This window comes from Oreochromis aureus, linkage group 8 (genome assembly GCF_013358895.1).
Source record: "Oreochromis aureus strain Israel breed Guangdong linkage group 8, ZZ_aureus, whole genome shotgun sequence".
Lineage (NCBI taxonomy): Eukaryota > Metazoa > Chordata > Actinopteri > Cichliformes > Cichlidae > Oreochromis > Oreochromis aureus.
This window is the reverse complement of record NC_052949.1, coordinates 1,085,652-1,099,397: the sequence shown is the minus strand read 5'-3', so window position 1 is coordinate 1,099,397 and position 13,746 is coordinate 1,085,652. Positions and strand designations below refer to the sequence as shown.

The following is a 13,746-nucleotide window of genomic DNA, read 5'->3' as shown; positions in this document are numbered from 1 at the left end:
GATGTTTTTTATTTGCATCACTCCGTTTGCATTGCAGCAAACATGAACATTACATATATTTCAATATAATATAAAAGCAGTCAAAACAACTAACATCAGAAACGGGTGATGTTATTTGTTATGTGTCACGGTGTCATTTCCGCTTCTTTCTCCTGTAACAACAGCCCGGCGCCGTGAGCAGTCGCCTTTTTTGCGCTCGCTATCCCTGTACTTTCTACCATCTGCAAATGCCATGGTGTTCGTGTCATCATGAAAGACATGAACATCGAGCGTAAAAACAAAGGAGACTGCTACCGGCTTCTTATCTGCCGATCGCCGTGCTACGGTTGCAAGAAAAAGAAGGGGAAATGGCGTTCTCTACGCGTTGAGACGTCCGTCGGCTAAATGCTTGATTGAAACTTCAATGCGACAGTGACACCAAGTAGAATTATAAATGTTACATAGCCCCAAACATGTCTTTTTCAAAGCCTGCAGTGAAGAGAAAGGTTGGTGATGAGCACCGACACTTTCAGGAAAAGTGGGAAATGCAATATTTCTTTGTTGAGCACAGGGGCACCCCGACGTGTCTCATTTGCACAGAGAAAGTTGCGGTGCACAAGGAATACAATTTGAAACGTCATTACACAACTAGACATGCTGAGGTGGATGCAAAGTACCAGGAGATGAGAGAGCGAACCGGGTTGCCAGTCTTAAAGCAGATCTACTGAGGCAGCAAGATTTCTTCAAGAAAGCAACCAAAGAGAATAATGCAGCAGTGGAAGCCACGTGGTTAGTGAGATGATTGCTAAAGCAGGGAAGCCATTCACAGAAGGTGAATTTGTCAAAAGGTGCATATTGCAGGCTGCAAATATAGTCTGTCCGGGAAAGAAAGGTCAGTTTAGCAACATCAGCCTTTCTGCCAACACCGCAGCAGATCGCATTTCTGACCTGTGACATTTATGACCAACTGTGTGAGAAAGCCAAATGTTTCAGCGTACACTCAGTCGCTCTTGATGAGACCACAGACATCACCGACACTGCCCAGATCCCAATGTATGTCCGTGGTGTTGATGACAGTTTTGAAGTGATGGAGGAGCTGCTCACAGTGATTCCAATGCATGGCCAGACCACCGCTCAGGAGATATTTCACAAGCTGTGTGATGTCATTGAGAATGTTGGTTTGCCATGGAAGAGGTTTGTTGGAATAACAACAGATGGAGCGCCATCAATGACAGGGAGGACAAATGGACTGGTGGCACTTGCTCGACTTCACTGAGGTACGTTGGCTCAGCAGGGGAAATGTATTAAAGAGATTTTTTGAGTTGAGAGCAGAAGTGAAGCCTTCATGGAGAAGGATGGAGTTAGTGTTCCTGTGCTAACTGATCCCAAATGGCTCATGGACTTAGCTTTTCTTGTTGATAGAACACATGAGCTTAATGTACTAAACAAGAAGTTACAAGGCCAGGGGCAACTTGTCAGTGCTGCCTATGACAGCGTGAGAGCATTCTCCACAAAACTTGCGCTCTGGAAAGCTCAGCTCTCTCAGACAAACCTTTGCCATTTCCCAGCATGCAAGGCACTCGTGGATGCAGGCACACCATTCAGTGCTGACAAGTATGTTGATGTCATTTTGAGGCTACAGGAGGAATTTGATCACAGATTTGCTGACTTCAAGACACACAGAGCCACCTTTCACATTTTTGCGGACCCCTTCTCCTCTGATGTGCAAGATGCCCCTTCTGTGCTTCAAATGGAGCTCATTGAGCTGCAGTGCAACTCTGAACTCAAAGCGAAGTTCAGGGAGGTGAGTGGAAAAGCAGACAAGCTTGGACAATTTTTGAGAGAATTGAGCCCTAGTTTCCCTCGGCTTTCCCGAACCTTCAAGCGGACCATGTGCCTTTTTGGTAGCACATACTTGTGCGAAAAGCTCTTCTCCACTTTGAACTTCAATAAGTCCAAGTACAGGTCCAGACTTACGGATGATCATCTTCAAGACATACTGAGGGTCGCAACTGCTTCCTCCCTCAGACCAAATCTGGCTCGGCTATGCGAGAGGAAACACTGCCAGGTCTCTAGCAGCAAGGAGGAGGCAAGAGAAGCCATGTTCAGAAGAACAGTTCATTTTCTACAGTGTTCCCTTCATGTTCAGAAGAAGGTTATAGAACTGTTAATACAGACATTTGAATCTAAATACAGCAGATATAGAAGACTGAAAAAAACATAAGTTCACTGACTAAAAATATCTTATTATTATTTTATTTATGTATTACAGATTGATTTATTTTCTTATTAATTCTTAATTTGTTTATTTATTTTTCATCTTATTTTGTGTTAAAAAAAAATAAAAATAAAGAGATTTGAGAAGATTGGAATTTTTTAACCATGCCTTTCTTGTGGAAAACCTAATGCGGCCCAGCCTGACCCAGACTCTGCCTCCAGCGGCCCCCAGCTAAATTGAGTTTGAGACCCCTGATTTAGATAGTCCATCAGCTGAGTGTGAACAATCTTTTCCAGGATCTTACTCAGAAAAGGAAGCTTAGAAATGGGTCTGAAGTTTGTCATAATTGAAGTGTCTGAGCCTGGTTTCTTAAGTAAGGGATGAATAACTGCATGCTTGAACTCACTTGGTACTTGACCTGACAAGAGGCTGGTATTGATTAAGTTCAGAATATGTGGTCCAACAGTAGGAAACACTTCTTTTAGAAAACAGGGAGGAATTACGTCGTTTGGGGAACAACACATTTTAACGTTTGACACGAGCTTCTCTAGTTCAGGTAGAGCAACTGGTTGGAAAGAAATAAGCAAACTTGAACAAGGAACATGCACAGCTGAATCAACAGAAGATAATGTAGAAGGTCAAACTGGGTCGTCTGCTATGTTCATGTCATCTTTCCAGGTTCTTCTATGTATCCAAAAATCTCCATGGTCAGCTTCATAGCCAGATTGTGACACATTGGCTCCGGAGCGGAGCTGAGTTTTCTGGATGAGACCCTTGCTCAAAAGCTGGGGGTCCTACTGGTTCCCCTCACCCAACTGCTGCTGCTCTGAATGGCACATGACTCAACAACATCACACATTGCACTCAGGAGATCTAACTCACTCTGCTGGGTAACTATGTTGAAAAGATCAGTTTATTTCTGTTTAAGGCGCCTGGTACTCCCCTGGTGCTGGAGTAGCTGTGGCTCACCCAGCAGAACACTGAGGGCAGGGTTTCTAGCTGGAGTACGTGGAGCCACGAGCATTGTGTATATTCATCTCATTAATACTACAGTGAAATTATGAGAAGTCATGTGATTGATTATTGATAATAGATATTAAATTAATCTGGAAACGTAATATTTGCATTTTTGCCCCTGAAGAAGGTGGAGGTGTAGTTTGTCGCTGTGACCACGAGAGGGCAGCAAAGAATGACACAGGAGACAACAAGAGACGTTTGTTTCTCATTTATTATCAGCATGCATCTGATAATGATTCATATCAGGTATCAGAGCTTCACAAATTTAGTGAGACTTTTCTACACACTCACAGTCTGACTGCTGCTCTCAAATATTCATGTCATCTACTGATTCTGAAGGTTAAAGATTCTCTGAGATCCTCGACAAAACAGTGAAAAACTGACATTACTGCTGGTTTATGTTTCAGTAGAGCAGTGATGTCAGCTCAGTTCTTTACCTGCTGTCACTGCAGTGAAATCAGACATTTTATTTTGAAAGGTTACTGGTGGATCCTGGCAACCATCTACAATCTGTTATAAGGCCTCCATTGGAAAATTGTGTATTTGATACTGGAATATAATGCCAACATGTAATATGAAGATAACATGGAGTATTTCAGTGACCAAGTAGTGTTGGGGTAAAAGTTATTGAACAGTGTTGGAACAAAGTGAAAAAATTGTGATAGATTCAAATATTCCAAGAGCTCAAATGACTTCATCAAAACATGTTTCAGTCACATTTAATCAACACTAAATGCTCAGGTTTATTGGATATGAATCACTTGTGTTAATTTAACTCGACTGTTTAAGTTGCTGCCAAAGAAAAACATCTGTGTGCAACCAATGTCCACTGTTGAATGAAGTAAATCCAACATGTACACAGTATGTCATGTATGGATAAACAGGTAGAAAGTCTTTGATTACACTGTTAAACTGTGAAAACACACATTAAAAATCTGCAACAGTCTCACTTTTTACTGTAACTGCTTCATATTGATGTTTGCTGCTGTAGTACAGTTTGAACAGCCTTCATATAGATTTATTTGGTTTAAGTTTCATACAAAACACTCAATTCATAATCATAATGCGGTTAATGCATCAAATGAACAAAGTAAAAATTTGAAAAGTCATGTGTAAAAGATTTATAGTTATATATTTATTAGTGTTGTCAAAATTAATGCGTTAACGCAAATTAATACACCATCACGGTCAACGAGATTAAAAATTTTTTAACACAGTTAATGCATCTGAATGACTCAAAATCCCTGAAATGTTTCTGTCATCACATTTTGAGCAGTTTGTCCAAGTAGAGTTACCTTCGCACATGCGCAAATGGGCAGTAGATCTGGTAGTGACGGGCAGCTGCACCAATCAACTCAATATGGAAGATGATAAACGCAGATCGGCCCTCTCGATGGGAAATCTGGGTATAGAGATTGAAAATGTGACGTCATTCCGGGGTAAAACCGCAAAGGATTCTGGGTATGAGTGGCAAGCGGTACTAGCGCACGCAGGCTTTCACATGAAAACAGTCACACAGCGATAAAAAGAAACACAAAAATGGCAAGAAGCTGTTGTATTATTAACTGCAATAGCCGGTCGCATGACAGCCACGGGAAGCCGACGGGTAAAGAGATCGGTTTTTATCGGATTACGTCGTGGAAGAGAAATTGTTTAAGCCATGTTTCCGAAGTAACAAAGAGCCGACGGATGGCCTGGATTGCAGCCATTCGAAGACCAAATATAACGTCCCAGAACACTCCAGCTCACATGTTAGTCTGCTCCAAGCATTTCCACAAAGGTACGTCTTCTGTTGTAGTTATTATGTAATTTATCATAACATAATTGTTGATGTACGTTACAAATAAGTCTTATATTGATTTGAATTGAATTCGTTGCGCTATGCTGCTTTGTTCACTGTGGCTTTGCGGGTTAATGTTTGTTGTGTTTTGTAGGAAAACCAGCCTACAAAATGCTGGAATGCGATGCAGACTGGGCACCTCTATCAGCCTGGGTCATACTGAGTTTAAAGCTGCTACCACAGCCAGATTTGATCGGTTAAGAGAGAGAGCGATATCAAAACAGCCACGAAACGTCCCGCATATATGTGCCCAAGGGTTGTATTGAAGCAATCAAGTGATGAATAACTGTTTTCCAGTATGTTGTTTTGCAATGTTTTTTTTTTTTTTTGCATTGTTGATTTGTTTTTCACCGAAGCAGCTAATAAAGCATGATGGATTTTTACAATGTTGCCTCTTTCTTGTAAGATTCTATAATAGAATGAAACAATAATGCCAGTTATAAATAAAGAAAATAAACTGAATGAATTACGAAACACTCATTTTATTTCTATTAGATCTGAAAATCTAACCTGAAATGACAAATAGATGCGTTTGCCTGTACAGGAGATAAAGGAAAAAAAATGTAACAACAGCTGTGAAATGGAATAGTCCAAATCACCAAAGTAAACTGGACCTGGGCTTGTTGCAGGGATCTGAAGTTAATAAACATCTTGTGAGTGTATGCACTCACACTTAGGACCATATAATAATAAATATGTGCGTGATGAAAGTTGGGCAGCACGCTGACGTCCTTACTCCACTCTGTATGCTCGTATGGGTCTGACCCTTTCACTCCTTGGTTTTTTTCCTCGTCCTTTTTTTTTTTTGCCTTTTCATCAAGTCTGTCTTTGTACGGACCTGCCGTGTTCTCCGTCGTTTTGTACATAACTGTTTTTGGGGCAAATAAAATGCAAATAGGGATTAAAACCGCAGAATTAATGATTACCGGTGCTGGAAATGCTAGCGCTTGATGCAGTGTTTTGATTTTGTTGCCATTCATACCCACAATGCAATGCGCGAAAGTCACGTGGTCTGTCAATCTCTATTAAAAAAATATAAGTTGGAACAGTCGACCGACAGAAAGTATTATGCACATTGTGCAAGATGGAATTTTGTTTTCATCAAAGCACGTCCAGCTTAAAATATCACATTGACGTGAAGCATACGTTACTCTGGGATGCTGCTAGCACTTTGGCTAACGCGTCACCCACTCACGGAGCATCGGGAACTCAGTAAGTCGACCTCGGACATACTGACTGACACAATTGCCAAGTGGATGGCAACAAACTGCAGACCTGTTAATATCGTTAAGAACACGCGCTTTACATAACTTTGGTTCCTCGTGTCAAGGACTTGAAGCCTCCCCAAGAGTGACAGAGGGAGTGGATAAATGTTTACAGAGTTTTTTGTTAACATGAATGTTCAAGATGGTCAATAAACATGTTTTTCTCGAGTCTGTTTGCTCACGCAAAATGAAATGCAATTAATATAGAATAAAAATGAATGATATTTAATTGTGATTAATCAAAATTAATCCACAGTAACCCTGTTTGACAGCACTAATATATATTATATATTAGCGTATATTTACCTATTAGTATATAAGGTTTTTTAAAAAGTTGTATTTCACAGGAGAGAACCTGTGTTAAAAGACTAAAGAAAACTATTCAAATTCTATTTGAATTTAAGCATTTAACATTCTTTGTGTTTATTCTGCATTTACTTCATTATATTGCAATGTCAGTTACAAGCTTAAATATAAAGTTGAAAAAACTTAATTGCAGCCAGGCTATTGATCAGTAATTGCAATTAAACACAATTAATTACAGAAAATTGTGCTATTAATTAGTTAATTTTTTTTAAACAGCACTAATATTTATTAAATGTCTCTGTGTTTGTTCTGCAGATTTACTGCACAGGACGGATCTTCATGCTGATGGTCTTCAGGGAGTAGTCATGACCCTTCCAGTGGTACCACTCCACGCCAACAGCAAAGATAGTACCATCAGCCCCCCAACGATAAACCCCGTTAGGGTTTGCTTCATGACAGTTGTTGTACCAGAACGCACCCTGGAAACTTTTGGCACAGTTTGCGTCTGAGCTGTCCTGGTCTTTGTCAAATGTGGAGAACTTCTGTCCGTTGTGAGCACTCAGACTGTCTCCTGCAGAAACACAGTTGAATAATCCCAACATTACCGCTAATCCCAGTCAGACTGGTCAGCAGGTGTACTGGGAGTTTTCTCAGTGGACCACGACACAGACTGGACTCAAAGAAGCAGCAGGTTCAGCTACCTGCTGAATCCTCCACACCACCTGATCTGTGGTGGGATACAGCTCCAACCTTTTTATCTGTTTCCATGGAAACAGTCAGCAGAGCCCTCGGTGAGCGACTCCTGTTTGAACAGCATGAAGATCACATGATGCTGTAATGACATCATCAGTAAATGGAACAGCTGGAACGTCTCTGGAACTAAACTTGTTGGAGGTTTCAAACTAAGTTTAAACAGGGAACCAGATTTAAGACCTGACACTTATTCATCTCTCAGAGTCAGAGCAGAATATTTCCCCACCTGCCCCTCCGTTAATGAATCCAGACACGTGCAGTCTGTATCCGTAGGACTCTGGATCGATGGAGAACGAGGAGTAACGAGCAAACGCCTTGTTTCCACTGAAGTCCTCCATGTCGACCAGCAGCTCGTACCTTTTCCTCAGAGTGAGGTGGAAGAGCCTCTCGAGGCCTAAAAACAACCAGAAACATGCACAAGTCTCTGATATGTGAAGCTTCTCTGGTTCCACATGTGTCCACAAACTCACATCAGAGTTTCAGCTTTGCACTTTGCTCACCGAGCCAGTACTCTCTGGCAGGGTTACCGAAGCCCATCTTGTATTGACTCCAGGGTCTGTAGAAGTTCACCGAGCCGTCCGTCCTCCTCTGGAACACCTGGGGACGAGAAGGTGGATAACCAGCTGGACATACACGGCATTCAAGACTAGTCAGAACCACAGACAGGTACCACCAACGCCCTGCGACTTTAGTTTGGACATCGTGCAGACAGCTGGGCTGATTCCTTGAAGCCTCCAACAGTGAGTACCTGGAAGCCTGCAGCAGTGCAGCCAGACTCCTGTTTGCAGGTTTTCCCCACACCGCTGCTCCTCTCTACTTATTACAGAGAAACACTGGTTTTCTCTCACATGACAGGAAACAGTACATTTACAGTCTTTTACACACTTTAACTGTTTCTACAGCACTGTATCCTTTCTCCACACACGACCACCTCATGTTCTCCACCATCAGGTCATCATGAGCTTGTTCTGATCAACACCAGGGTCAGTGCTGTTCCTGTTACTGAGCTGGTTGACCCCATTCTCCAGCCTCCTCTGAGAGCTATCTACACCTTTGCTGCTCCACCATCAGACTCAAAATCCAGAGCTGATGCTGGTCACCGCCCATCCTGTTCCGGCACCACCTGACCTCCTCGTTCCTCAGGAGGACACACTCTGTGAGACTGCTGTTCACCTCTGTCGCCTCAGCTTGTCCTAGTAGGGTTTCCACCTCATTCACCTGCTACCGTAATCATCTGCCTTCCTGTGTACGACCACTGTGATCACCAAAGATGTGGGCTTCATAGATAATTAGGAAACTTTCTGGAGGAAACCTGGTCTTGTTAGGAGAGACTGCACGTGTCCATCAAAACAGTGGTTTGCTGCATGTATATTTTAACTTTGCTTTTATTTCGTTTGAAAGAGACCTTCAACTCAGTGAAGGTCACAAGCAACACACTAGCCTAGTATATGCAGTGTTATCATCATTTTACATGTCAACAAGGATTTGTGGCTCACGGTGCTCTCTCTTTTGTGGAAACTGGGTCCAAGTGGCTCTTTGAGTGTTAAAGGTTGCCGACCCTGCCTTAGGCAGCATCATTAGAAGACATAGCATACATTTTCACTGCTATGCAGATGACACGCAGCTCTATCTATCCATGAAGCCAGGTAACACACACCAATTAGTTAAACTGCAGGAATGTCTTAAAGACATAAAGACCTGGATGGCCGCTAACTTTCTGCTTCTTAATTCAGATCAAACTGAGGTTATTGTACTCGGCCCTGAAAATCTTAGAAATATGGTATCTAAGCAGATTCTTACTCTGGATGGCATTACCTTGGCCTCCAGTAACACTGTGAGGAACCTTGAGTCATTTTCATTTCATTTCAAGTCATTCCTGTTAAAGGGAGTTTTTCCTTCCCACTGTCGCCAAAGTGCTGCTCATAGGGGTCATATGATTGTTGGGTTTTTCTCTGTATGTATTATTGTAGGGTCTACCTTACAATACAAAGCACATTGAAGTGACTGTTGTTGTGATTTGGTGTATAAATAAAACTGAATTTTACACACAAAATGAAAATAAGCTGGAGTTCAAATACTCACCGTCCAGCGTCCATTTAGTGAGTCCATGTCACAGTACACCTGCACACACACACACACACACATTAATTAAAGATCTCAGTGTGTAATACTGATATCAGTTTGATTAGAAGTATCAGCAGGAACTGGTTGTAACTGGTCCCAGTTTAACCTCCTACTGAGTGCTCAGCTCAGACCTTATGAATTGGACATTATAAATAAATTAGTATCATTAAACTGTAAAACTATTTTTAATTTAACTGAATATTTCATATACATTTCACAGAATATTAAAATATTATTTTAAATATGTTCAATATCAACAACATTACAAAAATAAAAAATAAAAAGCATTAACTGTACCTGTGAGTAAACATGATTTTCTTTCTTTGGAACAGTTGAAAATAATGTCACAAATATTTGTTGTTTGTTTAGAAGATAAAACTGTTACATTTTAATTTTGTGTTGTAAAACAAATCCAACATTTGATGCATTCGGTTTAAAATGACAGTAAAAGAAGTAAATGAATGTGTTCAGTAATTAAACCATATGTTGTGTAATCATGCGAGTACACAATATACTGTCAAATTAACCAGATGGGATATTTTCTGTGTATTTTCTGGTTAAAAACAGTAAAAGTATAAATGCATAATCTATATTATTCTTAGGATATCCAAACATTTAATGATTGTGAACAAAAACTGTTAAATGCCTAAAATAACAATCTTCAACATTAAAACAGATTAGTGTCATTTTATATGATTTTACTTGTAACTGTTTTTATTAGGAAAGAAAGTTTGTCACACTGAAATATTTTCATATTGCTCAGTTTTTGTATATATAAAAATATGAGTAAGAAGTGAAAGGAATCATTCTGCAGGTTTCACATTTTAGGTTTGACTGTTGAACGTCTGTGAAAGGGACACTCCAAATCCACCCACTGTGCCATCAATAAGCGTCCAACCTGCAGGCTTTATTTATTTAGTGAGTTATGTGCTGACAGGCAGGAGACAATTAACAGTTATTAGTGCTCGACCTTAATGAGCAACTATTCAGAAACTATTATGTTATAATAATTATAATAACAGTGTAACAGTCACATGTGTGTTGAACCTGATTGGACAGTTTGGACGTCTCGTGTTACCAGGAGAAGAAAACTGTGCATGTGGGTGAAGCTGAACGTACCTGGGCTGAACGTACTCTGCGTCCGTGTGTCCAAACATCTTCAGCTGCTTTAGTGTGACTCTACATTTAGGCTAACCTTGACTTTAAAGTTACAGTTAAGCTCTTATTTATTAAATCCAGTTTCACTGACAGAGTTAAATCTGCGTCATTCTTTGGGACTCCACAGAGTAAATTAGCCTTTCTTCATGTCAGCTTTAATTGTTGGATGTTCTTCATTTTATTCCTGTTTTGTAGCCATTTGAAGAGAAAACTGTTGTTTTGGTTTCCTTACATTTTCTGTTGCGTTGTTCCAGGACAGGAAGTAAGTGTGTCGTTCTTATTTTAAGAGTTCTGGCTGTAAAACAAACCTCGTCCTGATTATGAGTATTTGGCCATATTATTAGGCACATGTGAATGCGTTTTGTTTCATATAAAAAACAAGATTTCACGTACATTTAAAACTAAAACAAGCATATTTTACTCTATTGTCTCATTAAAATGTAGTTTAATTATGAAAATTCCCATATTTTGACAAACTGGTGAATTTGTGGTGTGGCTGTAGCTCAGGAGGTGCAGCAGGTCAGTTCCAGTGAGCTCCAGTTTACCTGGACAGCAGACGTGGCTCCGATGGGACAGATGGTGTACACGCCGCTGGGTCGGCTGCTGTCTTGGTTGTAGACATCGCTGCAGTCCAGCGGGAGCACGAGAGGAGCACAGCTGCTCAGCAGAGAGACCAGGAGGAGGAGGAGGACTGACAGCAGCTGGAACAGACATTCTCATTTTATTTCAGCATCATGTAGAGCTGCTGCATTTCTGACTGTCACTCAGCAGCAGTGCAAACTCAACCTCAGAGCCAACGTTCTCTGATTTCATGAAACCATCACAGTGCAGCTCTGAGTCTCAGCACAGTAGTTGTGTGCAGCACAGGCAATAAGTTAGTTTGTGAATATCAACATTTAAACATTTACTGGATTTATTAAGAAAAACAGAAAAAAAGCCTGTAAAAAACTATCAGCTCAGATTCTTTCAGAGAAATGTCTGAAATCTGTTGATGAACAAAGTTAAACTTTCTAAACTTACCTTCATCGTCATTGTTCTAATAAAATGATATGAAGGAGATCTGATGTCTGAGCTGTTTTATAGCAAAGGATTAATGATTTATTGACACGTGAATAACCTAAACATGGCAATCAAAGTGTTTATCTGTATGTTTCCTGCTGCCTTACTGGCAACCATCAATAACAGGCACACAGTATACTCATAAACAGTCAGAACAAAGATCATCAGGGCTGCAAACAGCTCAGATGTGCCAACAAGTTAACAGAGTTCTTTAAAGTCTGTGTGGGTGGATGAGTGTGCACGCTGCAGGTGATCACTGCAGCTGTCAGATGCTTTTATTTCTTCTTGTTTGGATTATTGTAACAGTCATTTTACTTGTTCCAATAAATCAGCATAACCATTCAGTGTGGTCCTTGTTTGGGATTTGCTCTTGAGTCTGTTCAGTCTCCGGTTAAGCCCCTTCATGAGACCCTGAGTACGAGTTCTTACCTTCTCGTCCCAAAATGCAGCTGAATTCATTTAAAAGTTTATTTGTTCCCACATCAATCCACCTTTTAAATAAATATGACATTTTTAAAGTTCTGTATGGAAGGTCAAAGTTTTGTGGTGTTTGTTGCTACTAAGTTCACCGGCCTGTGCTTCTGCTCTTTACCTCTTTATTTATTTATTTACTTATTTATTTATTTCCATTTGACTTTGATGTCACTGACTCGTTGCAAAGGCAGCTTCCCTGAAAGCACGGGTCTACAAGGGGACAAAAAAGTATATTTCATATATTATATGTGATTGTTTGATGTTTGTGGTCCCAGCTCTGAACATACAAAGTTTTCAGACTGGAGAGGAACAAACTTTCAGACACGTGCAGCTCATAAAATCAAGGCCATCCACGGTGACTGTTATCATTCCACTGAAGCATCGTTATCACTGTTATCACTGCCATTAAGTTTCCTGGGAAATGCCTTCATCTACCTGCTGGAACCAACGTATCAGTTTAATGAATGATAAACAAAAGAGCCCAGATAAGGAGACTTCAGCAGAAACATGACATTTTAGGCCAACACATTTATGTCACAAAGATCCAAAGTGATGGGAAAAGGTGGAGAGAGGAGGGAATCATGAATAAACACTGAGATTTGGGAAGAAAAACAGAAAATTCTGAAATTCTCTCCTGATAAAGAGTCAGGGATGAGACTGTGGACCAACAGAAAAACTACAAAACCTTCACAAACCTAAACTGGAACCATCATGGAACAGGTGACAACACAGACAGGTAACTAAGACACAGGACTATAAAAACACAAGGAGCAGGTTCAGCCAATGAGAGCAAAGCAGGAAAACCCAAAGACGGGAAGTAAAACCAACCAAAACACACAAAGCTGTCAAAGGGCTACAGCGGCTGCAGAACTTGTATTTATTAAACGCAGACGCTCGAGGCAGCTGAAGGGTTCAACAAAAAACAAGTTGTGTGTTTTGGCTGTTTCCCAATTCAGGGGCTGCATCCTTCGGAGGACCTGGCCTTCGCGGTCTACGTGGGCCGCGTCCTCCAAAGACCGAGAAGGCTGGAAGTGCGAGGCTTGTGAAATAGGACGGTCTAAACTTCAGATTTGCATCACCAGCTGTACACGCCCTTACCACTTCTCCCAATCAGTGAAATGGATGTGGAAAACATACCCACTACTCTCGTCTTGCTTCTACTTGAAGAGCTACAACAAAATCACTCGTCACAGATGAGTAATTTTCCTGCCACTAAGATATAACAACGTTCAGGTACAGTGAAAAATACATGTATTCATTTTTTCCCCCTTGATATTTGACGTGTGTATTTAAAAACAGTTAACTAGCTTAAAACTGCGATATTTACCACTGTAGACGTGATTTTCACGTAGTATTTGCTCCATCATCCTTTACAGTGAACCAGTACGTTTTAGTGCATTTCCCTCAAGTACAATTTCTTTAATTTTCATATTTTCCTTCACCAGACCAGACCCCTGTACTGCAGGAGTAACCTGAGTGTCCCAGTCCTGGACAGGTTTTTAATAATGAGGCCTGATTTTCGCCTGAGCAGGGAATCTCTGAAAGTGCTGCTG

The 13,746-nt window shown here is 40.8% G+C and overlaps 1 protein-coding gene across 2 annotated transcripts; it reads right to left on the bottom strand.

The window, feature by feature from the left end:
- Positions 1-6,891: 6,891 nt before the first annotated feature.
- On the bottom strand, positions 6,892-11,471 carry LOC116324399 (microfibril-associated glycoprotein 4-like). Of its 2 annotated transcripts, XM_031744978.2 has the most exons (5): positions 11,206-11,471; positions 9,461-9,499; positions 7,879-7,975; positions 7,605-7,772; positions 6,893-7,196 (listed from the first exon to the last, which is right to left on the bottom strand). In XM_031744978.2, the coding sequence occupies exons 2-5, from the start codon at positions 9,485-9,487 to the stop codon at positions 6,943-6,945; spliced, it is 546 nt and encodes a 181-aa protein (XP_031600838.2). In that variant the 5' UTR covers positions 9,488-9,499; positions 11,206-11,471; the 3' UTR covers positions 6,893-6,942. The 2 variants fall into 2 exon arrangements, with proteins under 2 accessions (XP_039472346.1, XP_031600838.2); XM_039616412.1 differs by lacking the exon at positions 11,206-11,471 and having other exon boundaries at positions 6,892-7,196; positions 9,461-9,672.
- Between the last annotated feature and the right edge of the window lie 2,275 nt (positions 11,472-13,746).

Coding starts and splice junctions, on each gene's coding strand:
- LOC116324399 (XM_039616412.1), bottom strand. CDS start 9,523: ATGTGTGTGTGTGTGTGTGTGCAGGTGTACTGTGACATGGACTCACTA. Junction 7,773..7,878: donor TGCCAGAGAGTACTGGCTCG/GTGAGCAAAGTG, acceptor GGTTGTTTTTAG/GCCTCGAGAGGCTCTTCCAC. Junction 7,197..7,604: donor ATTCATTAACGGAGGGGCAG/GTGGGGAAATAT, acceptor GTGTTTCTGCAG/GAGACAGTCTGAGTGCTCAC.